Genomic DNA, 22,782 nt, shown 5'->3' with positions numbered 1-22,782 from the left:
AGGTAGTAGATAATGCAAAAATTTCATGATTATTTTAATTCAAATTGCAATTGTTCTTTAAGTTGTGGAAAGATAAGTATTAAATTGAAAAAATGTAAAATTAAAGTTAAATTATGAAATATAATATGGATAAATAGAATGTGTAAGAAAGTGTGATGAAATAGTATACGTATGAAAAGTGAGAGTGAGATTGAATTATAAAGAATAGTGAATGATAGAAATAATTATTACATTATATTTATTATGTGAATTATTTTAGTGAAATGAAAGAATTATGAAAAAAGAAAAAGGACTAAATTATAAAATACGTAAAAGTGACATGTGATAAATATGGTAAGTTTTAGCAGTGAATTATGGAATTTTTATTAAGTAGTGAGATAAGTTATATGTATTAAAGAAAGTTGGAATATTTGTTTTTGAATTGTTACAATGTGGACTAAATTGAAATAAGTCCAAAGTATTTAAATTATTTTATGAAATAAGGAAATGACATTAATCTAATATAATTGCTCAAATAGATGAGCTAAAAACTAATAAGATATAGATGGCATACCATTAAGGAAAATTTAGCGCGCTTTTTGTTCTGAATATGCACTTTGATGTCCTGTTTTGTATTTGCACTTCGGTGCATTATTGTACTATTTTCATATATCTTATGTATTCTGTTAAGTCTACGTTGGGCCTCTATTGAATAATAAAATATAATGTTAAAATAAAAAGTTATGGTAAGCAAGTTCTGATAAAAAGTTCATCTTACACAATAAGATGACAAGTAAAGGATTCTGATAATAATTTCTATTCAATTGTGAAGTGATAATGTAGAGAATTAGACTAGTAAAAGTTTTATTCCTATCAATCCATGGAAAGATAAAAGTAACAAATTATGGTAATAATGAATCCTATAAATACAGAATGATTTGTTAATTATTAAAATATATTATGTTGATTATTATGATATATTCAGGAATTGTAATAGTAATAATGTTTTTAATATATAGAAATCAAGGTAAAAATGAGATTTGGATCCCTGGATACTTACTAAGCTTTTATGAGCTTAACGTGTGTTTTAAATGCGTAGGTGGAAGATTGAAATAAAGCTCTAGATTCAGGTTGAGATTTCAATGCATCTCATCTCATTGATTTCAATGCATCTCATCTCATCACATCACCAAGGCTTGAAGAGGGTACGAATTTGATATTTTGGTTATAGAATATGACATATAAATAAATTATTGCAAGTATTTTGATATAATTTGAGTTTTATAATGATTAATTGACGTGTAATCACCGAAGTTGCTCTGGCAACAAATGTAACATCATAGTGCTTTGACCCAATGTTCAAGTTGGGTATGGGGGTGTTACACTTTTTTTTGTAGCTTCTTTTTTCCCACTCTCCTAGTATTCATTTAGTATATCCTTTAGTCTCTTTTAACCCATTAGAATCATGCATCCCCATACCATGTACAAAAGAGTTTCCATTAAATGCCTTAGGAATAATAAGCTCGATACCGCATCTAGACCACCTTCTTTATATGATTGCTTCCGTACTAATGACAAGCTTGAACATTTCAGCGAATACTTCAGCACTAGAAAAGTCCAAGTCTCCCATCCTTTAGATTACAACTTCCTTAAAAATGATCTTTAATTTAGATATGTTGATCTTTTAGATGAGTGGAGTTAGAACAAAGGCCTTTCTTATAGTGGTCTTTCCCATGACAATCTTGGATAGTCGTTCTACTCCAATGCTAAATTAGTTTGTGATCCTTCGAGTGATAAAGTCCATTCCATTTCATCTTATCTTATGGGAAAAGAAATCACTCTTAAATTTTCCAATATTGTCGAATATTTTGATACTCCCAATATCTATGAATGAAACCTTAGTGGTGCCTTTCCTCCGAAAATGCATACCTTTAATGACAATGGGATTCCCCTTGAGCTTCATGAAAAGATCCGTCAGCTAATTAGCACTTGAAAAATTGATCCTACCCATAAATATACTTTTATTTGACTCATCGACTACTGGATCATTCATTGCTTTAAAACCAAACATTTCTTAAACCTTGTTTCCTCGATCCCTTTTTTAATTAGAAGGAGTCAGCTTGAACAAAATTTAAAAGCCTGTCAAGTGAGAAAGCTACCTGTTAATATGGAAATCCAAGAAAAAGGCCACCAAATTCCATTTTGATGTCCTTGAGAGCTACCTAGGAGACACACGATAAATGTGCAACACCTCACACCAAAACAATTGTAGGGGTAAATGAAATCTCGCCTCAAATATATACAATAGTAGAAAGATGGTTGACATTGTATATAGACATTAGGTAGGTCAATGAAGGTATTGCAAATTCAGAGAAAAATGAAATCGAATTCGTAATTATGCACATGGAGTCAATGACACAATGATACATTTCCATCTCCTTTTTATTAGTGCTACAATCAATAAAAGGTTTAAAGACTATTACATCCTTTAATCTCCCAAGCTTTGAACTTTATGACGAGCTTGCACCGCTCCTCCCATGCCTCGGCGTCACTAAGAATAAATACTAGAAAGAACAAGAAAGAAAAAAACTAAAGAAAAGAAAGGCTTACCCAAAAAGCAAAGAGCAACACTCTTGCAAAGGGAGAATAGTAAAAAGGAATGAACACTCGAATAAGAAGACAATGAGTAAACAACAAAAGCTAAAGAAAATAAGGAGTTTCTAATCTTTCGGTGATGAGAATGAAATGCCCTAAGGCCAAAGACTCCTTTTTTATAGATAACTAGGGACAAGAAGCATGCCCTTGAACGAGTTGCGAAAGTTCGATCACGTCCATGATGCATGAAAGTGTGCTCCAAAACTGCTATTTGGCAAGTAAGCCAATCAACAAAGGGTACATACACCTATCCACAGTAATTGTACCCTAACACCCTTACAGAGACATTTATTGAGCATATCTCCACATAGGGTTTTTTTTTTTAAATTCATAGAATTCTTGTGAGCCGAAAACGAACATAGAACTTAAATGTAATTTTTCCAAAAGGATTCCATGACAAGGAAAAGATGTGATGGGCGATTGAAGACCCAAGGAATGCGTTGTGGCGAAAAATTATATAATTTTGTTTTCTAAAAATAGAACCATGGAAACCTTGGTTGACAATTTTATTTTAATTACCTATCTCATTATATATCTATTTTATAATTGTTTATAATATTTATATTATGTAATGTTATAATTGTGATATATATATGAGATGATCCACAGTTAACTATTTAAAAACTTAGAAGTGTGGTAATGATAATGTGCATGTCTAGGATTGGCTCTAGATAGGAAAGGCTTGGTTTTTAAGTGGTCAAATTTGACTCACCTTCCTTTCCTAGGACCTTACCTGGTGCACGATTCACATTCACTTCTTCGATTCTTGTGAATGAATGTAAATATTATAAAACTGCCAAAGCATGCTATGCATATATTGGAAGCAAATCATTTAGATTAGGTAAGAATGCCACTAGGAATATTGTATGATCATTCTTGAAATTTGGGATAAAAAACCTTACATGTTTTTAAAACATTGAGTGGGAAAAGGTCATTGAATAAGACCTACAACCTCCATTGGTGGTCCCTAAGTGATAGCATGATAAAGTTTCGAGCCGGTTCCTACCCTGATCGCACCCCAAGGTAAACTTTGTCATGTGGGTTCACTAGATGGGATTTCCTTTTAAGGACAACTAGTCATGCATGACTTTCAAAGAGATTGTCCCAAGATGACTCACAAATGAGAGCATGTTCATGATGGGTGTTGAGTCAATGGTTACACACTCAAGATCATCTCTTATTAAATAGTTTCCTAAGAAATGATATTTAAGTTAGAGATGATGGTCAAATGTTGAACAGTCGTTAGTTCGTGTGGCGTCTTGAGAATTAAGATTCATGAACTGATTGGATGTAATCCATGTTCTTGCTAGTTAATCATGGGTCCCCAAGGTGACATGGTTTATGGGTGTGAGAATGATCATAGCAACGGAAAAATATTTTTCAAGGTTTTAATACAAGACGCATGTATCATATTGCATTCTTGATATGTTACTGAAATGAAAAATATTTGCTTAATATAAAGATAGTAATTAGTGAATCTTTATTTTTCTTAATTCAAATATGTCTCCTACTCCTCTTATTAGCATTCTTACTGAGAATAAATTAAATGAGGATAACTTTCAAGAATGGAAACGAAACTTGCTAATAGTTCTCAATTGTGAGAAACACAAATTCGTTCTTAACGAAACGTGCCCTCTTGAAGCTCAGCCCAAAGTGAGACATTTCTAGAGAGATTCTAACTTAATTGCTTGATGTTATATATTAGCGAGCAAGAATAGTGTGTTACAAAAGCAACACGAGAATTTCCTTACTGCCAAAGGGATCATGAAAAATTTAGAGGATTTGCTCGGAGGACAAGTCGTATTGGCTCGACAATCCACGCTTAAAATTTGATGAATTCTCAATAGAAAATCAACACTTCTGTCAAAAAACATATGCTTAAGTTGATGGGATTCTTTGCAGAAGTGGAGGATAATGGGGCTGAACTAGACGTGAACACTTAGATTGAAATAGTGTTCAAATGTTTAACCAAGGAGTTTATTGGTTTTAGGGCCGCTTATAACTTGGGGAATAAAACGCTTACCTTAACTCAGCTTATAAAGGAATTACAATCTTATGAGTTGATGTCGAATGGTGGTAAGTCGATTTAGGAGTAACCTGAAGAAAACTTAGCTATGGGCCCTCATCCTCTAAACGGAAGCAGAAAGCTAAGGGAAAGAAGAATTCGACTAAGTCTTTGGTTCCACCTCGTGTGGATAGGAAGAATGCTAAGAAGTCAAAAGATCCTAAAAATATCAAATGTTTCTTCTGCAACAGGAATGGGCATTTCAAATAAAATTACAAGGCGTATTAGGATTACCTAGTTGAAAAGAGCAAAGGTATTAAAATCTTTGTGGTTGAAGCTTGCTTAGTAGTAGAATCAATTAACAAATAGGTTATTGATTCTAGAGCAACTAACCATGTGTGTGTTTTTTTACAAGGGTTTAACGAAACAAGAATTCTCCATGACAAGAGCCTCTCGTTGTGGACCGGAGATGAGAGCTATGTTTCAGCCGAAGTAGTGAGAGAAGTTATTTTACACTTTGATAATTTTAGAAAGATTATTTTAAAGAATGTGTTTTATGTACCTCATTTTAAGATGAATTTAATTTCTATGACATGTTTATTTTATGATGGTTATACCATGATATTTAATAAAGGGATTGCTATTCACATAAATTGTTCTTTAATCTGTAAAAGACGGATGGAAAACAATCTCTACTTTATCAAACCAAATAACTAATCTATGCTTCAAACTAAAATAGTGAATAAAAACTTAAAACTTCTCACTCTAATGAGGGGTACCTATGACACTTAAGACTTGGTTATATTAACGAAGAAAGAATCACTAGACTCGTGAAAGATGGTCCCCTAAGTATGCTTAAGGAAGTTAGTCTCCCACAATGTGAATCTTGCTTGGAAGGTAAAATGACTAAGAGGTTTTTTAATGCGAAAGGTGCAAGGACCAACCAACCTTTAGAACTCTTGCACACTGATGTATGTGGTTCCATGAGCATCAGTGCCTGAGGAAGTTACGATTATTACGTGACTTTTATCGACGACTATTCTCAATATGGATATGTATATCTAATGCACCGTAAAAGTGAAACCTTTAATAAATTTTGAGAGATTCGTGTAAAAGTGGAAATGCAATTAGGTTTATCCATAAAATTTTTTGATTTGACCAAGGTGGGGAATACTTGTTTAACGAGTTCTTAGGATACCTCACAGAGAATGAGATTTTATCCCAATTAACTATGCTAGGCACTCTAAAATAGAATGACGTAGCTGAAAGAAGGAATAGAACATTGCTTGACATGGTTCATTTAATGTTAAGCTATTCATAACTTTTTACTTCCTTCTAGGATATACAATACAAATTGCTTGCTATATTTTGAATGACGTGCCAACCAAGTTTGCTTGTAAGACACCTTATGAACTGTAGCATAGAAAGAAACCCGCTCTAAATCACTTTAGAATATGGAGTTGTCCAGCACACATACTGGATAAGGATACAAAGAAATTGGATACACAGATAGAATTGTGTGTATTTGTAGGATATCCAAAATGAACAAAGGGAGAATTATTCTACAATCTGAAAGATAATACGATTAAAGTTTCCACTCATGCTACTTTTCTCGAGGAAAGCTACATGGATAAATTTAAGCCTCAAAGTAAAGTAGTATTCAAGGAACTTTCGGGAGTGGTAAAATAATCACCAGGTTCAATTCTTGAGAAAGTTGTAGAAAGACCTACAAATGATCAATAGTATAGGGAATCCGTCGTTGTGGGAGAGTTTCTAAGAAACCAGACATTTTCATCTATGATGGCAGTATTTATAATACGGAAGCCAACCATGAGGATGATGATCCACTCGCTTACGATAAGGCTATACAGAACATTGATTCCAACCTCTAAAAATGGCCATGGATACTGGGATGGATTCTATGAAATCCAATATGGTGTGGGAACTTGTAGACTTCCCGGTTGGAATTAAACCCATAGGGTGCAAGTGGATCTACAAAAAGAAGAGAAATGCGAAAGGGAAAGTGGAAACACACAAAGCTAGACTTGTAGGGAAAAGCTACACACAAAAATAAGGCATCGGTTATGATAAGACCTTCTCTCAGGTAGCCATGCTCAAGTTTATTCGCATATTCTTATCCATTGTCACTACTCTTGATTAAGAGATCTGGCAAATGGATGTCAAGACATCATTCGTGAATGGCTATTTTGATGAGACCATTTACATGGCTCAACCCACTAGCTATGTTGTCAAAGGAAAGGAACAGAAAGTTTACAATCTTCTAAGGTCCATTTATGGGCTTAAGCAGACGTCCCGCTCCTGGAATAAAAGATTTGATCAAACGATTAAGACTTTTGGATTTGAGCAAAACGCTGGTGAACCTTGTGTTTATAAGTGTATAAAGGACAAAAAGGTGGTCTTCCTCGTTTTGTTTATTGATGATATTCTAGTTATCGAAAACGATATAGGAGAATTGTCATCAGTTAAATTGTGATTAGCTCAATAGTTTAGCATGAAGGACTTGGGTAAAGCTAGTTATATTCTTGGAATTCAAATCATTAGGCTCTATCTCAAGTTTCATAGAACAATAAGGTACTGAAGCATTTTGCAATGACTGATGCAAAGCTAGGTGTTCAACCAACTACATTAGGTTTTTATCTTTCTTTATATGACTATCCTAAGACAGCAGAAGAAAGAGAGCATATGAGTAAGGTTCCATATGTTTCGGTAGTTGGAAGCCTTATGTATGTGATGCTTTGCAAACATCTGAATATTTGTTTCGCATTAGGAATGTTTAGTCGATATCAGGTGAATCTAGGTCTCAGGCATTGGCAAGCTGTAAAGCATATATTAAGGTATCTTAAAAGAACCAGGGATTATATGATTGTGTATTCTAGGGAGAACCTTACTCCTGTTGGATATACAGATTCAGACTTCCAAACCTATAAAGATTCAAAGAAATCAATGTCGAAAAATGTATTCGCTCTAGGCCATGGAGCCATAGCATGGATAAGTGTAAAACAAACCTGCAATATTGACTCTACTATAGAGGCCGAGTATGTGGCTGCTTCTAAGGCAACAAAAGAAGCAATATGGCTTCGAAAGTTCATAACTGATAGTGAAGTCAATCCTAGTATGAAAAAACTATAACACTGTATTGTCATAAAAGTGCTACAATATCTAATACCAAGGAAATGAGAAGTCACAAGAAGACGAAGCACATTGATTGGAAGTATCACTTGATATGAGAGGCAGTAGCCGGAGGAATTGTAGATGTGATGAAAGTAGTTGCTAATGATAACCTTGTAGATCCGTTTACTAAGACTTTTGTAACTAGGAGTTTTAACAAACATGTTGAGGATATGGGAATGCGAAACATGGCACATTTACTTCACTAGGGCAAGTGGGAGATTGTTGGGAAATGTGTCCATGTTGTAGTAAACATGTAACTGTTTTCTATTTATTTGAACGATGAATAAATAAATAAATTTAATTTCACATTTCACTATTATGTCTCTTGTATTTCTGTCATTTATATTTTGCATGCATAGCGAAATTGTAACAAGAAAATATTAGCTCATTGATTGTCTAAGTTCAAACTGAAGATACGTGGCACTGTAAGAATGTTTACATTGTGAGAAAGATAACTTACTTCAGTAGATAATCTGAATGAGTCTGTAATCCCGTAAAAGAATCAAAGTGAGCATTTGATTCAAATACTGAGAAGGATTATTATGTCATCTACAATTCCAATTAGGGAGATGGCTAGTCTTGGCTATCAGAGCAGTTGACTCCACGAGTAGAGACATAGATGTATTCATTGGTAGAATGATACATTGGACAAGACCTAAGATGAATTAATTCTAAATCTATTTGTGAATTAATTTACTTGTGACATTCATGGTGTGATTTACATAAATCCTAGTTAGTCACTAACCATGCATATGTAACTCATGTGCTTTGATACAAGTGGAGGCTTATGCTCTAAAGATGATCGAGCTCATAGCCGATATGATGGGTACATGACTTGTGTATGGCATGGCTTTACTAGCAATAGTGGAATTCATAGCTTAATTAAAGAGTTAATGATATCTTCTCATTAGCATTGTGTGGAATGATAAATATGGAACGTGGCCACGGGTTGCTAGTTCTCGAACGAGCAATTTATTACAGTCATTTTTTGACAGTGGTCATATTAATCATTAAGAAGACACAATGGTGACAATGAGATAAAATAGGATTGTTTGAGTGAACAAATTTAACTCAAAGGAATCAATGATATCATATGAGGGTAACACACACTTGACGAGGCCTAATTGTATATGTCTGATTGGTCACTCCGCTAGCTCAAGAAAAGCTCGATCAGATTGCATTTGAATCAAAAGAAAATTCTATGACTTTGGAAATAATTTAATTGAATTTATTTATTTGATGTGGAATTAAATTAGGTGGTCTGAGAATTGTTCAATTAGAGAATTCGATTAAAGAATTTTCTTCAAAAATTAATTTGGAAAATCTAAGTGATTTTTGAGAAAATTAATTTTGATAAAGGAAAATTAAATTAATTAAATTAATTAAAATTAATATGATATTTTTGGAAATTAATTTTGAAGTCAGACAACTTGCTAAATGATTAATTGAACTTTAAAATTGGACCTGAGATCGTAAATTGGGCCCAGGAGCTCAAAATCGAGACCAAGACCCAAAAACTAGTCGAATCGGTCCCGGTATGTGAAACTAGGATGACGGTCCAACCAGTGGCTAAACCGGACCGGTCGGTTCGTCCTTAACCTGGACCGAACCGGCAGTAATCAAATCGGCTCAGGGTGCCATAAAGGTGTCGCACTTGCATCATCGGACATGGCGCTGTTGGCAGCTGTGACAGCGGCGTTCCGGTGGCTAGCGGTGGTTGGTCTTCAGTGGTTGAGCAATGGAAGAGTTACACTCCTACTGAGACTCTACCAAAGAATTTGATTTCAAATTAACTATTCAAAAAATAGTATTATTTTAATAGTTTAATATTAAATTTAATTTAATACTTATCTTAATAGTATTTTATTAATTTAATATTAAAATTATTATCTTAATATTAAATTTAATTCAATGTTTATCTTGTAGATAAACATTCTATTATTTTAATAAGTTTTAATATTAAATTTAATCTAATATTTATCGACAAATATTATAGTAATTTAATATTAAAGTGATTAAGTTTAATCATAGTTGAACTCTCTAAACTCTCATTATATAAAGAGAGCCTTAGGTCATTATTTTACACATTTGAATTCAAGAGAAAGTTGTAGAGAGAAAATTCTCTAAAGAGATTATTTCAAAAAATTTCTAGAGATGTTTTTCTAATACACAACTTGACCCAAAAGTTTAGAGTAATTATGAAATTACCCCACTGGTAGTTTTAACGTGGTTTGTACAAGTGTACACAGTGTTCATGAGTTTTTCATGAGTTTGGAAACCAAATTAAGTTCTTTCGGAGTCTTTTACTTTCTTAAATATGCATTTTACTGATCATATTAACTAAGGGTTTCTTAATATTTATGCGAGGTCACAGGAACATTTATGTTTGCAACAATTTAATCATATAAATCGAAAAACTATGCAAGATAATAGAGCTAACTAAAGATATTATGAACCTCAACTTAGCCGGGTTTAAGGATCTAAATTGAGTATTGCACTTTTCAATTATGTGTCTACTAGTCGTTGTCTGGTTAGGATCGCTTAGCTAATTTGAGTGCACCCAATCACGTATGAATGAAATGCATCATGATATTAATTGAAAACATGATTGACTAAGGCCTAAACACATTTAACATGAATAAAATAAATCTTATTGAATTAACATAATCATCCTAGCAAATAAGATTAAAAATATCATTGTTGATGTCAAAAACAATAAACTCAAAGCAAAAATATTTAAAATAAATAACGAGAGGAAAGAGTGAACTCTATTCAGTTCAACAACCTTTTGGATCTATTTTGACTAATTCAGTTCAGTAGACTTTTGGATTTATTCTGACTAATGCGCTCCTAAGTTTTGCTTGATGCTTCTTTTGCTAAGGAGTTCCTAAGGTGGTCGGCCAAAGAATGCTTTTGACAAAGCTTTTGCGGCTAAAGGATGGAAGGGAGATGGTGGCTATGCAAGGGAAGGAAAAGGGAAATGAAATGTAGAGAAAATGCTAATGAGAGGAGAAATGTGTTGTGAGGAATGAGGGATTAAGGGATTGATGCATGGTATTTATAAGTGAAGGTAAGGGGTAGATTTTGCTAAAAATAGAATTCGAATTCCTTCTTTTTCTATCACACATGGCCAACCACATTTCAAGGAGAAGGGGATAACTTAGTCTCCTCATTTTGAATTCAAACCAAGGCTATTAATAGCCATAGGGTGGATGATTTTAATAGCAAAGTTGTTGGGAAAATTTCTGATTTTTTTCCAACTGTAAGGACCTTCAATTAAATACCCTAAAGCTTGCTTTTGGGCAGCCATCTACTTGTGTCGAAACTAGGCTTTAATTCCCCTTTGTTAGACGGTTTCTCAATCCAATAATTTAGTAGACATGTTCATCTTTTAGCACATCTTTTGCTAGGTCAAATTATCAACCTCTCGATCCAAGTTGCATTGTCTTGTCGTCCACATGAATTAATTTGTGCATGTCTATGTTTCATTCACATTAATCACATCTTCAATGGCCCTCCTACATAGTGAAAATCACATATTAATAAATTAATATGAAATAATATAAAATATGTACAAAAATAATGTAATTAATCACAATTTCACATACTTATAAATTCATACCCAATATTACTAATTAAGTAAAATTCACTTATTTTAATAACAATTACTCAATATTATCATATTTATTAAGTAAAAAGGTGTTAAAAATATGTAGAAAAACCCTATATAATTTTGAGTTTACACACCCCCAAACTTAAACCATTGCCCTTTCTGAGTAATGGTCATGCTTTGCACAACTTTTGCTAATGAAATTTTGTAAAATGATAAAGCAGCATCAATCTTCGCACATAATTATGCATAAATAAAATCATGCTCAAAAATAATTTTTTATTAATAGGTAGCTCAAGTGCAAATATTATTTCCAAACTTTATACTAAGCACATCATAACATTAACATGTATCATAGTTTGCATGCATTTTCAAAGTCATACATAACATCACCAATCAATATGCTTTCCTTATCAACTAAACATAGCAACCCCAAGATTTAATTAGTGGTCTTCATAAGTTGAGCTTAGTAATTCCTCTCCACTAATGTAGTCGGTATAATCATCAAATCAATAGGTCTTTTATTAGGTTGTAATGGGACTAGGCTAAAGGTAGGGATAAAGAGAAGTGAGTTTTTAGGTTCAATCATCTTAACTCTAACCTGTCTTGGATCTTTCTATGTCACAACATTCATAAAATTGGATCTTTAGAACACCCCCAAACTTATTTCGAACTCATGCTCAACTTTTACTATTTTTAGACTTTGGGAAAATTTTTCTTTGCTTTTTATCATTCTGAACAAACTTACCTTTGTTCTTTCATTCTTTCTCTTTTTTTTTTGATTCATCGGAAGAGCATGTACATATTTTCATATCTTTTCTCAAACTTTTATCACCAAAACAAATTCAGTTAAGATAGGTGCAAAAGAATATTAAAAAGATGATAGTGTGGCTTATAATATAGGTACTTTGCAATAAACATGTCATTAAGCTCAAAAATTAAGTTTCAAGGGTTAATTTAATAAGGTCGGCTTGAAAGGCTCAAATAATCCAAAGAAAGGGTGCCTATATCATATTAGATTTTTATACCTCTTAGGATTTCGCCTCAAGAAAGTTACTAAGTCAATTCTAAAGACTTAAACCTTTATACATGTCTATTTCTAAAAAAATCAAAAGTTTCATGGCAAGTAATACGTAAGACTAAAGATCATACAAGTATTCCATAACTCAAGATAACATACGAATAACTTAGATAAAATTAGAAATCATGCTTGCATTTGAACAAACTTATGAACAAAAATTCTTCTTGAACATTCATTTATTTCAGCATTCTTAAGTAAAAAGATTGAAACATACTTTAAAATTCATGCAAAATGCCTTACTCCCTTTAAAAAGTTGTGAAATTAATGTAATAAATGAAAACTGAATACCAGGAAGGTTGCAAGAAAAGAGAGGTGATTCATAAAGACTGCTTAAGTACCAAGTCTTTCTCAACAATCCAATCCTAGACATGTTCATTCCCATTACAACATCACTTTATTTTTTCTATTGAAGAGCCATTGGGCTTATTTATTCATGCTTGCTATTTTATTATGCCAAAGCAAAATTCTAAAATAAACACATAAAAAGAAATAAAAACTAAAGATAAGAAATTACCCCCTTTTATTTATTTGACTTATCCTCCTCGTCTTCCTCTTTTGATATTTCATCCTTGCTTTCATTCTCATCTTCCTTCCATGACACGAAGATATAATCTAGGAACTCAGGACCAAAATTGTTAGAGATATTTTTAAAAGTATTTCTTATAGAATCATCTCTAATATTTGCATATTTCCAATAAGCCTGTTGTTGGTTATGCATAAATTCCATCCTATCCATCATAATTGACAATTCTGATTTCTTCACAGTACTTAAAAAAGTGGGCATAGGAATAGTCAACTCAAGATCAACACTTGGTTCAATTGGCTCATCAGCATTCAACTCCTCTCTTGGTTCAGAGACTTTCGGTTCCTTTATTAGTTCAGGATCATTCGGTTCTTCCTTAGATTCTGCTTATTCTGTTTCAGTAACTGAGTTAGCCTCAGTGTCAAATTTGCTCAATGACTCATCAGTTTTTGGTTCTATTGGTTCACTCGGTTTAAGTGGGTTCAGTTCATGGACATTCTCCACTAACTTTTAAAGATCATAGGCTGTGATAGAACCTTGAACATATGGGCCCTTCAAGTTTGCTTTTGTTTTAACTTGGGCCCTGAAGCAAAGTGAAGTTATCAATGATGGAAATTAAGCACATATGGTCTTCTCTCTAGCATAATCATGGATTTCCTTGAGAATGATCTTCCCAACATTGATAGACCTTCCTATCATAACAGCATACAACAAAATATTCGCTCTATTAAGATGGTGGAACTGTGTGAGATAGGCATCAAACTATATCGAACAAAGTAGAACCATACCTTAGTCAACGGTTTCACATATTCCCTTCGGCGAGAATGACTACCAAGCTTTCTTATAATCCATTGAGACCCTGGATTTGTCACAACATTACACACTTGTTGAAGAAAATCCCAATTTATGTTTGTCATCATGGCAAAGTATTCATCTTCTTCAACATCAGGTTAGTTAAACAAATCATTAATCGACTTCGAATTTTGGGTAATGATCGTGCTTAGTTAAATTGGCGTAAAACTCTCAAACTGACTCCTCATCGGGTAATGATCGCGCATCACAAAAATAATTCAAATTGGGGACATCAATTGTATTTCAAATCGCCAAAGGCAAAACCATCTTATCATTACTTTCCAGGTTGAAACCTTTTTTTTGCATCATAGGTTGATTCTTAAAGATTGAATCAAACCTTTCTTTCACCTCCTCATCTTGAATCACAATGGGATTTTCGGCAGAAATTTTGGAAGATCTAGTTCTTTTGCGAGACATGGTGACTTTTTCCAAAAAATAGGCAAAATTTTAACAATAGGAAGAGAAGAAAAGTCGATAATAAATGAAGCAAGGGATTTGCGGCGATGATCAACTTGCAACAGAGACAGGCTTGCGGTGACACGAAGCTTGCGACGATGATAGGATGCTGCGGTGATAGGAGTGCGACAGTGATAGGGTTGCTCTGGCAAAAAGCTTACGGTGATAAGACTAGGGTTTTGTGACAAGAAAAGTGTTTTGGGGAAAATTTTTGAGATTTAGGCTGATGGCTAAAGGAAAAGAATAAGTGGTTAGGGTTTAAGCTAATTGTTTAAAGGGTTGTGAATATTATGGTGGTAGAGATGGGTTTATATAGAGGTGAATTAGGGAAAACTTGTAGAAAAATTTTAGCTATTTTAAATTTCTTAGGTGACAAGTATAGATGGAGGGAAAAAATGGTGGTAAAATTAGAGTCTTAGAGAACCCTAATTGATGGCAACAATGGGTAAATTTCTCCTCTTCGTTGTTTTGGGCCCTGAGCCCAAACTACATTTACAAACTAGACTACTTAAAAATAAATAAACTAATTAGTACTTGTGCCAATTTGACCCCCTTTATTAAACATAAACAAATTAAATTAAAATAAAAATTAAATACAAAAACAAAGATAAAGATAAAAATGAAAAATAAAACTAAAACTTAAAATAAAATTTTTAAAATTAATTAGAAATTTTCTTCTCAAAAGATTACTTTAAATTAATTCCCAGAAAAGGTTAGAGGGGTCACAACGGTCCCGCTTAAGTTTCAATCTTCTTAGATAGAATTAATTAAATGTACTAATTTAAGAAAATAATTTCTAACATTTTAGTGAAAAGTAGGTTTATGAAAAATTAAGGGTCTAATAATGTGAACGAGGTTTTAATTCGCTCAACTTCACCATCCCAATAGCCCTTGAGACGTTGACCATTAACTTTAATCGTACCTCCATGGTTTTCATACAATTCTACAGCCCCATATGGATAAACTTTGTGGACAATATAACGTCCTTTTCATCAGGACTTGAGTTTTCCAGGAAATAACCTTAGCCTTGAATTAAAACAACACTTTCTGACCTTCTTTGAACTCACGAGGTTGTATACGACTATCATGCCATCTCTTAGATCTTTCTTTACACATCTTGGCATTCTCATTTGAAAATAACCTCAACTCTTCCAACTCAACAAGTTGTAACATCCTTCTCTCACCGGCTTGCTTAAGATCAAAATTTAATTGCTTCAATGCCCAATGAGCTTTATTCTCCAATTCAAGTGACAAATGACATGCCTTTCTAAAAACTAACCGATAGAGAGTCATTCCTAAAAGCGTCTTAAAAGCAGTTCAATAGGCCCATAGAGCATCATTGAGCCTTCGGGACCAATCTGTTATGTTTGGGTGTACCGCCCTCTCAAGAATAGCTTTGATTTCACGATTCACCCTTTCAACTTGCTCATTTGACTGTGGGTGATAAGCAGGAGCAATCTTATGCTTCACATCATACATTTCAAGCAACCACTTAAGCCACTTATTTACAAAGTGAGATCTTTCATCGCTAATTATAGCTCTACGAGTCCCAAACCATGTAAATACGTGCTTATGTAGGAATCACATGAATACCTTAGCATCATTTGTTGGGTAGGCCTCGACTTCAATCCATTTGGATACATAGTCCACAACTACCAAAATATACTTGTTCCCATAAGAAGAAGGAAACGAGCCTAGGAAATCAATGTCCTATACGTCGAATAATTCAACCTCTATAATGTTTGTCAAGGGAATCTCATTCCTTCTTGATATATTTTTGGTTCTTTGGCATCGATTGCAATTTTTCACATACGCATATGCATCTTTAAACACTGTAGGCCAAAAGATTCCAGCTTGTAAAATCTTTGCTGCTATACAGGAACCACCAAAGTGTCCCCCACTCGTAGATGAATGGCAATGGTTCAAAATCTTGTCAATCTCACTTCTAGCTATGCACTTCCTGATTATGTTATCTACACATTGTTTAAACAAAAACGGATCCTCCCAGAAATAGTACCAACTATCATGAAGGAATTTCTTCCTTTGTTGGTATGTCATTTCTTGAGGAACTATTCCACATGCTAAATAATTGACAAATTTAGCAAACCAAGGTGTTTCATGGATTCAACTTACCTTGAAGATATGTTTATTAAGAAAATTTTCATTAATTGGAACAAGTGAAAAAGTTACCTCATTATGTTCCAACCTCGACATATATTTGGCTACTTGATTTTCAACACCTTTTCTTTCTTGGATCTCAAGGTCAAATTCTTTGAGTAAAAGTATCCAACGAATTAGCCTCGGTTTAGCATCTTTCTTTGTGAGTAAATACTTAATAGCTGCATGATCGGTAAACACTGTAACTTTGGTACCTATAAGATATGAATGGAACTTTCCAAAAGAAAAAATTATAGCAAAAAGTTATTTTTTAGTTGCCGTATAGTTAATCTGGGCTCATGTCAAAGTTCTGCTTGCATGGTAGATAGGATGAAACATTTTGTTCGTCCTTTGACCCATCACAACTCCAACAACGAAACCTCTTACATTACACATCAACTCAAAAGGTGACTTTCAAATAGGTGTAACGATTATTGGGGATGAGATTAACTGATTTTTCATTTTCTCAAAAGCTTCTAAACATGCTTTGTTAAAATAAAAAACAATATCTTTTTTTTAAAATCATACATAAAGGTTTAGAAATTTTTGAAAAATCCTTCTTAAATCTACGATAAGAACTGGCATGGCTTAAGAAACTTCTAACTCTTTTCACACTAAATAGTGGTGGTAATCTTTCAATTACGTCCACCTTTGCTTTATCCACTTCAATTCCATTTTTGGAAATTTTGTCCTAAGACAATTCCCTTCTTAACTATAAAGTGGAATTTCTCCCAGTTAAGGACAAGATTCGTCTCCTCGCATCTTTTAAGTACCTTAGAAAAATTATTCAAAAAAACATCATAAGTGCTACCCAAAACAAAAACATCATCCATGAAAACCTCAACATAATTTTCAACCATATCAGTGAAAATTGCCATCATACATCGCTGAAATATGATAGGCGCATTACATAAGCCGAAAGGAATTCGCCTAAAAGAAAATGTACCGTACAGACAGGTAAAATTAGTTTTATGTTGGTCTTCCGGGGCTACAACTATTTGGTTGTATCCTGAATATCCATCTAAAAAGTAGTAAAATTCGTTACCTGCTAGTCGATCTAACATCTAGTCCACACAATGCAATGAAAAATGATCCTTACAAGTGGCTTTGTTCAACTTTTTGTAGTCAATATAGATTCTCCAACCCATGACAGTTCTCATTGAGATTAACTCGTTACGTTCATTCTTGACAATCGTGATTCCTCCTTTCTTTGGTACGCATTGTACCGGACTTTCCCAAGAACTATCTGAGATGGGGTAAAAAATTCACATATCTAACCATTTGATCATTTTTTTTGTGCAACTTCTTTCATGATAGGGTTAAGTCTCTTTTGTCCATCAGTTTTACCTTTTCACCTTCCTGTAAAATAATCTTATGCATATAGAAGGAAAGGCTTATACCTCGTATGTCAGCTATGGTCCAAACAATTGCCTTTTTAAATTTCTTTAAAACAACAAGCAATTGCTCCTTTTGATGTTCTGTTAAGTCTGTTGAAACAATCACAAGCAAAGTAGAACAGTTACCAAGATAAACATAATTTAAATGGGACAGAAGTACCTTTAGTTCAAACTTAAGCGGTTCCTCCATTGACAACTTGGGTTGTGTAAATTCCCCGAACTTACAATTGCAGCGGTTAGAACTCCAGTGGTTGATCATAACTCCTCGAATTGGCTTCCATCAAACCCTTACCTTCTTTACCTTTTTCATCTTCGAATGGTTTAGACCCTAAATTGTTCTCCAATAGGTCTTCTTCAGAATTTCTTTCCATAGCAACTAAGGTTTCTAATTCCATGTGACACCCCAACCCGATCGGGACTGAGCGACCCGAATTCAAAGCGTTACATTAGCCACCTAAGTGACTCTCTAGCTAACGACCTACCAAGACATACCTTGACCTTATAACAGCTCAATCTTTCCCATTTATTAGTTATTTATTAATGTGGAAGCAATTTGTGAACCAATTTTAAATTTTTTATAAGTAATTTAACCTAAGGGCATTTTTGTCATTTTACCACATACGATTAAAAAACCCTAATTTAGATCTACACATTTACCAACCCTTTTTTAGTCAATTTATGCAAACCCTAAAATTTCAGCTTAATCTGAGTTTATTTTCTATGTCTAATTCAAGTTTTATCATTAAGGACTAAATCATAACAATTTCAAACTATCAGTACTATACCCAAATATTAAATTGAGTGCGTTTCTAACAAATTTTATCAATTACGAGTCTAATCCTAAAATTTTCTCAAGTTTCCTTATCATTTAAGGCTCTAATTAGACTTATCAAGTAATAAGACTAATTTGTAATTTAAACGGACTAGAGAACCAATTTAAAAAACCAAAATTCGAACCCTAACAGTCCACTGCAATTTTTTCTGTACGGAAAATTCAATTTTAAACCCAATTTAGCTACAATTAAATATCATACGTTTCATACACCTTCAATTGAATTTATTAACACCAATTAAGCCTCAATTAAATAGAATTAAACATTCAATTTCATGTATATCACCCACCGGTTAATTCAAACAAGTGGCACACCTTAGCCGCTAGTAAACCACTCCATGGAAGCTTCATTTAAACAATGGTTAGTGCAAACATCATGCCTCACACACTATGTTATCAATCACCGTGTTATCAAGCAAAAATACATCGTAAATTATTTAATAATCAAACTCAAGCATGCATATATGATATTATAAAACCATCCAAAATTAAAAATATCCAATGTCCAAGTCCAATTACAACCAAAATTAAACTAAGTGTTGGAAGCCCCAAAATGCCTGGTTAACATCTCTAAAACGTGTAACTAAATCTCTATCGAGCCTTAATCTCTTGGAACTCTCTTATTCGGCTCCTCAACTCCTCAATCTCATCGGTTAACTGCATGAATGTGAGGGTGTGAGCTTAAAAAGCTTAGTGAATGTTAATAAAACGATAAGTAAATTAGCACCCAAATCATGCTTAAATCGAAAACCAATCAAATACAAATTTTCAATCACAATATCAATCCATAATTGCTCAATGTGATATGCTCAACCATATATCAAAAATCATAATTAATCATGGCATATAATCATCAATTTAGCATATAACAATTCATACATTTATATTGACATATACAATAATGGCTTAATCGGGTGACCATACATCGAATAAACGGATCTCCCTACTCCCAATCAGAATCAGAATCAGTCTCGGATTGAGTGAGCCGAGGCCACATGCTCCTTTATATCACCTCAAATTAGTTTCGTTGAGTGGAGACACAAACTCAAGACTCCCTTTTCTACTCCAAATCAGTCCACCTAGAGCCTGATTACTCACAAATAACATATCAATTTGGTGAGTACTCACAAATCCTATGGCATGCCAACTATATCCAATGGATCCACCATGCTATAATTCCAATATAATCAATCAATCATAACATAATTTCAGTCAACAATGTGCTCAATTTAAAGTGCCAAAATGCATATGTGAATCATGTAACATAGCCATTTTAACATCAAATTAAATCTAGCATACCAATTACCTATTATCAATGTTCATTTATCAATTGAAATATCAACATACCATGAACCAAAAACTCTAGCATACTTGCTTAGTTCACCATTATATTTAATCAAATCAAGCACATAAAATCACTAGATGCTCACTTACCAACACTTAACAAAAATTTCATCACTTAAACATATATTAATAATCTTGCAAAATTAACCAACCAAACTCAATTAAATATTTTCAATCAATAATTAATCATCCAATTAAGCATAAGTGTGGTCAATTTACCAAATTTCCCTTTACTAACACTCACCACACAACTAACTTAACCACAACCAAGTGAACAACTAAGCAACTCCAAGCTTCAACTTTGATTAGCTCGATCCTCTTCAAGATTCAAAACTTCAATAGAGATAAAATAGATATTACCACCTTCCAAAAGATATAATAAACATAAAATTTCATCAACTAGGCTACACGAACTTCTTACTCAAAGTTACCTTACTTGATTTGTATCATCAAGTCGAAAACTCGATTCCTCAATAAAACGATCACTCCAGCCCTCCTAATCACTTCCAAACATCAATACTGGACCAAATAAACATATACTAAGTATCAATTTCACATTTAAATCAATTTCACAAAAATCTAGAAAATCGGTTCATGAAGATAATGAAATTCAAATTTCCTTAAATTACCTTACAAAACATGTTTAATCTTGATAAATAAGATTAAAAACCTTCTAATAGATCCATTTTGATTTGGAACATCCATTGATTTGTGGATTTCCTCTCAAAATTCTAGATCCACCATTAAAGCACCTTAAGCTTTTGAAGAAGATAACATTAATGAAAAATCATGTAATTATCACTCAAATCATGTAAATATGCTTTTAATCATCATAAAAATAAGTTTAGAAATAATAATTACCTTTTATTTGTTCTAAATCCTTTGATTAAAAATCTTGATTCAAGAATCTTAAGAAATTTCAGAATATTTTTGGCTACTTTTTTTAATAATTTTGGGTGAAAAGAGAGTATTTTGAGAAGGAAATTTGTTGAATCTATTCTCTGAATGTAAATCATTAAAGCCATGCAAAGAAAACAAATTTTATAGCTCTTTAATCTAATGTAAATGGTGTGAAAAGTAAGCTATATGCATTGTGTTTAAAATTGAAACAACCGGCCAGAAATTTAAAATTTGGGAAATTTATCCAATGGTGAAATTTTCAGTCTCATCATTGATTTTTATAGTCAATTCATTTTTCTCTTAATCAATGGTGGATCTAGAAGTGGCAAAGAAAGGTCTACCTAATAAGATCGGTATCTCACGATCTTCCTTAAAATCAAGCACCATAAAATCTGTTGGAATAATGAAACTACGCATTTTGACTAACACATCCTCTAATTCACCTTTTGGATGAACTGAAGATCTGTAGGCCAACTTTAGTGTTATATGTGTATTTTTAAGATCCCCTAAACCCAGTTTTTTAAACATAGATAAAGGCATCAAATTAATACTAGCTCCTAAGTCACCTAGAGCTCTATGAAAATAAATGCTCCCTATCTCTATGGGAGTAGTAAAACTTCCTGGGTCTTTTAATTTTTGGGGAACCCGTTTTGAGATAATAGCACTGCAGGAAGCGCTTATACTAACTTGTTCACCTACCTTAATTTTCCTACGCCTAGACATAATTTCTTTTAAAAACTTGGTGTCCTTAGGAACTTTCTCCATTAGCACTATTAAGGGCAGGTTAACATTTAATGTTTTGAACAAGTTCAGGAAACTTACAAATTCATCCTCACCTTGCTTTTGTTTTCCCTCTAGTCTTGAAGGGAATGGGATTTTTGCACTAGTAGAATCTTTAGTTATTTCCTTCTATGTCTCCGCTGTCGGTGTAGTTACCTCTTCTGGTTCTAGCTCATCTCCTGTCTCTAGGGATTTCTCTTGAGGATCATCATTATTCTCCGTAATTGTCTCTGGATTAATGGTTTCTAGGCTACTCAGTACTTTGCCCGATCAGAGTGTAACCGCTTTCACGTGCTTCTTACCTTCCCTCCATGGATTGTCTTCTGTATTACTCGAAATACCTGTGTCAATTTTCCTTTTGATGTTAACCATCATTCTCATCAATATGCTCACTTGATCATGGAGTTTACTCAATGTTCTTGTTGAAATGGTGCACCCAGACTGCACCTGCTTGACATCCATTCTCATTGACTACATTTCTCCCTCGATTCTATCCAGATGTTGGCTACATATATTATAGTCACTTGGATTGACCCTATCCTGAGGTTTTTTTCAAATAGGTTGATAATTAGTAGTTTTAGCTTGATTTAAGTTGTTACCTCCTCCTTGATTTCCTCTCCATCTCAAGTTTGAGTGATCCCTCCAGCCAGGGTTATATGTATTCGAATAAGGGTTTCCACCCTTTATTTTACATCCTCAGTAAGATTATTGATATAATAGAAGAGCGGATTGTCTCCTCCATTCATAAACTATGTAGAAGTAGACTTGATACAGTTAAGTCTATCCACTATCTACTGATACCTGTCATCCTCTTGGATGTTTTAACCATAGCGGGTTTCTGGCTATATGTGAATCATTCAATCGGCCATTGGCAGGAGTTCAATTCCATGTTCTTAATAATTTTGTACGAATCCTTGTACGTCTTGTTCACAAGGGCTCCTCCTGCTACTCTGTCAAATTCAAATCGTGCTTTCGCATCCAACCCGTTATAAAATACTTGCAGTCGAATCCACTCAAGA

At 33.5% G+C, this 22,782-nt stretch overlaps 1 protein-coding gene across 1 annotated transcript; it reads left to right on the top strand.

The window, feature by feature from the left end:
- Nucleotides 1-7,249: 7,249 nt before the first annotated feature.
- Nucleotides 7,250-7,789, top strand: LOC121216111 (secreted RxLR effector protein 161-like). The gene has a single exon (XM_041091404.1). It carries the CDS (start codon nt 7,250-7,252, stop codon nt 7,787-7,789), a length of 540 nt encoding a protein of 179 aa, XP_040947338.1.
- The last annotated feature ends 14,993 nt before the right edge of the window (nt 7,790-22,782 follow it).

Source organism: Gossypium hirsutum, chromosome D04 (genome assembly GCF_007990345.1).
Source record: "Gossypium hirsutum isolate 1008001.06 chromosome D04, Gossypium_hirsutum_v2.1, whole genome shotgun sequence".
Classification (NCBI taxonomy): domain Eukaryota; kingdom Viridiplantae; phylum Streptophyta; class Magnoliopsida; order Malvales; family Malvaceae; genus Gossypium; species Gossypium hirsutum.
Note: the sequence above shows the minus strand (reverse complement) of the source record. Positions and strands in the feature narration are given on the sequence as shown.

Bases quoted from the DNA above. Each gene is read 5' to 3' on its own strand.
- LOC121216111 (XM_041091404.1), top strand. From the start codon at position 7,250: ATGACTGATGCAAAGCTAGGTGTTCAACCAACTACATTAGGTTTTTAT.